At 34.4% G+C, this 2,118-nt stretch overlaps 1 protein-coding gene across 9 annotated transcripts in view; it reads right to left on the bottom strand.

The window, feature by feature from the left end:
• The window catches only part of WRN (WRN RecQ like helicase), a 148,372-nt gene that overhangs the window by 122,833 nt on the left and 23,421 nt on the right, over positions 1 to 2,118 (bottom strand). For 7 of the 9 annotated variants that reach the window (XM_017536029.2, XM_017536052.2, XM_017536034.2 and 4 more), the window contains one exon: positions 1,266 to 1,378. The exons of 1 other annotated variant lie outside the window; for it this stretch is intronic. In XM_017536029.2, the coding sequence (XP_017391518.1) occupies positions 1,266 to 1,378 (113 nt within the window). Of the gene's footprint in view, positions 1 to 1,265; positions 1,379 to 1,863; positions 1,912 to 2,118 lie in introns of all 9 variants that reach the window. One more of the 9 variants, XM_017536078.2, reaches the window with a different exon arrangement.

Raw genomic sequence — 2,118 nt, 5'->3', positions numbered from 1 at the left:
ACGTGTGTACCTATGCAACAATCTTGCATGTTCTTCACATGTACCCCAAAACCTAAAATGCAATAAAATAAATAAATGGGAAAAAAAATAAAAAACTACTATTCTTCAAGTCACTTATGCTAATTGCCTTCAGATATGATATACTATAGCAATGCTGAAGGTAAAATGGTAGAGTTAATATGTAAAATAAACTTTACCTCCTCTGTGAAACTAATTTAATTCAGTATAATGAGTCCCAAAGGGGCCAGACAGCTGTAGCAGAAGGACTCTTGGATGTTATTTCTAGCTCATATCTACACCAGTAGACCATTAATAAATAGTTTAACCTACCTCTGCCTTTTGTTTATTTGTTTGTCTGTTTGAGACAGGGTCTTGCCCTGTTGCTCAGGCTGGAGTGCAGTGGTGTGATCAAGGCTCACTACAACCTCAACTTCTTGGGCCCAAATGATCTTCCCACCTTGGCTTCCTGAGTAGCTAGGACCACAGATGCCAAGATAATTTTTTAATTTTTTTGTAGGGATGGGGGTGTCTTACCATGGCTGTTCTCAAACTCCTGGGTTTAAGTGATCCTCCTGCCTTGGCCTTCCAAAGTGTAGGGATTACAGGCATGAGCCACTGTGCCCAGCACCTCTGCTTTTTTTAACTCAACAGTTTTTTGTTTTGGTTTGGTTTTTTTTGGACAGGTATAACAAGTTCAAAAAAGATCTGAATGAATTCCTTATTACTTCTGTTTTATGCTTTGAGAGCCTTAGATTGCATTATTGCAGTCTTAATTTTACGAGGCAACCTTTAAACGTGCTAATAGACATTTCTAATGTTTAATTAGAACATTTTTTAAGAATCATTTGCTACAATTGTTGCTAATTAAACACAAGAGAGCCAATCATAGCCATTATTCAATATTACTATGTAGATATTTTTAATGAAATATAAAGGTGTATTTAGAGGTTAAATAATTTTTGCATTTTTCCCTAAATTGGTAAAATAAATACAATGTGTTCAGTAGCTCTACATACAACATCTTAAGTACTAAAAGTCAAAAAATTATCTAAAGTAATAGAAAAGCTTATGAGTGAACAAACCAACAGATTATACATTAATTCAGTGATTATTTTTTATTTGAAAAGTAAAACTTGGTGATAGTCTATAAAAATATCTATTGAGCATACCTCAACTGTAAAACTCAGTATATTCACAAATATTACCATAATAGTACCTTCTAAGGGTCCAAATTCAAATGAAATCAGGAAATTCACATCTCTTACCTAATATCTTCTGACAGGAAAGAGCAATCACTAGCTTCATAACTATACACAATGGATCCAGTGAATTCTAAGAAGGGGAGGTCATCTTCAAAAACACTCTTCTGAACACATGCCTTGAGTTTAGTAAATTTCAAAATAGGTACAAAGTTCACGTTAAATAACAAATGTTCACTGAAATAATAAAATTCACTAAAGCATTCAATTTATAGTTCTAAGTGTTGTAAATTAATGTTTTTTAAACTAATGAAGTCATAAGGACAACTTAACAAAGATAAAGGCATCTTATTGTAAAGCTATTTTTCCAAAACAAGTTTATTTTCAAACCTCTAATCCCATTTTCCTAAAAGCATTTATTTTCCTGAGGTTTTTTTTTTTTTTTTCCTGGTAATTATATTCGTATTGTAGCTGTAATAATAATGTTGCCTTGAAATGCTGGATACCGGCTGGTAAACAAAAAATTCAACAAAGTTAATGTTGTCTAAATTATCTAAATTAGAACAAACTGGTAAAGTCAACCAGGCAACCTGAATACAAAAAGAGAAAATATACACTAAGAATTCTCATTTTGTAAACCCAATTAAAGTTTATTCCAGTTTACACTTTCAACAACTAGGTCCTGGTGAATTCAGACAACAGCAACTCTGACCTAAACAACGACTTGAAGTTTACAAGTAACAACTGACGGCCGGGCGCGGTGGCTCAAGCCTGTAATCCCAGCACTTTGGGAGGCCGAGGCGGGTGGATCACGAGGTCAAGAAATCGAGACCATCCTGGTTAACATGGTGAAACCCCGTCTCTACTAAAAATACAAAAAATTAGCTGGGCATGGTGGTGCGTGCCTGTAATCCCAGCT

The sequence above is a fragment of the Cebus imitator genome, unplaced genomic scaffold, assembly GCF_001604975.1.
Source record: "Cebus imitator isolate Cc_AM_T3 unplaced genomic scaffold, Cebus_imitator-1.0 Scaffold5, whole genome shotgun sequence".
Classification (NCBI taxonomy): Eukaryota; Metazoa; Chordata; class Mammalia; order Primates; family Cebidae; genus Cebus; species Cebus imitator.
Note: the sequence above shows the minus strand (reverse complement) of the source record. Positions and strands in the feature narration are given on the sequence as shown.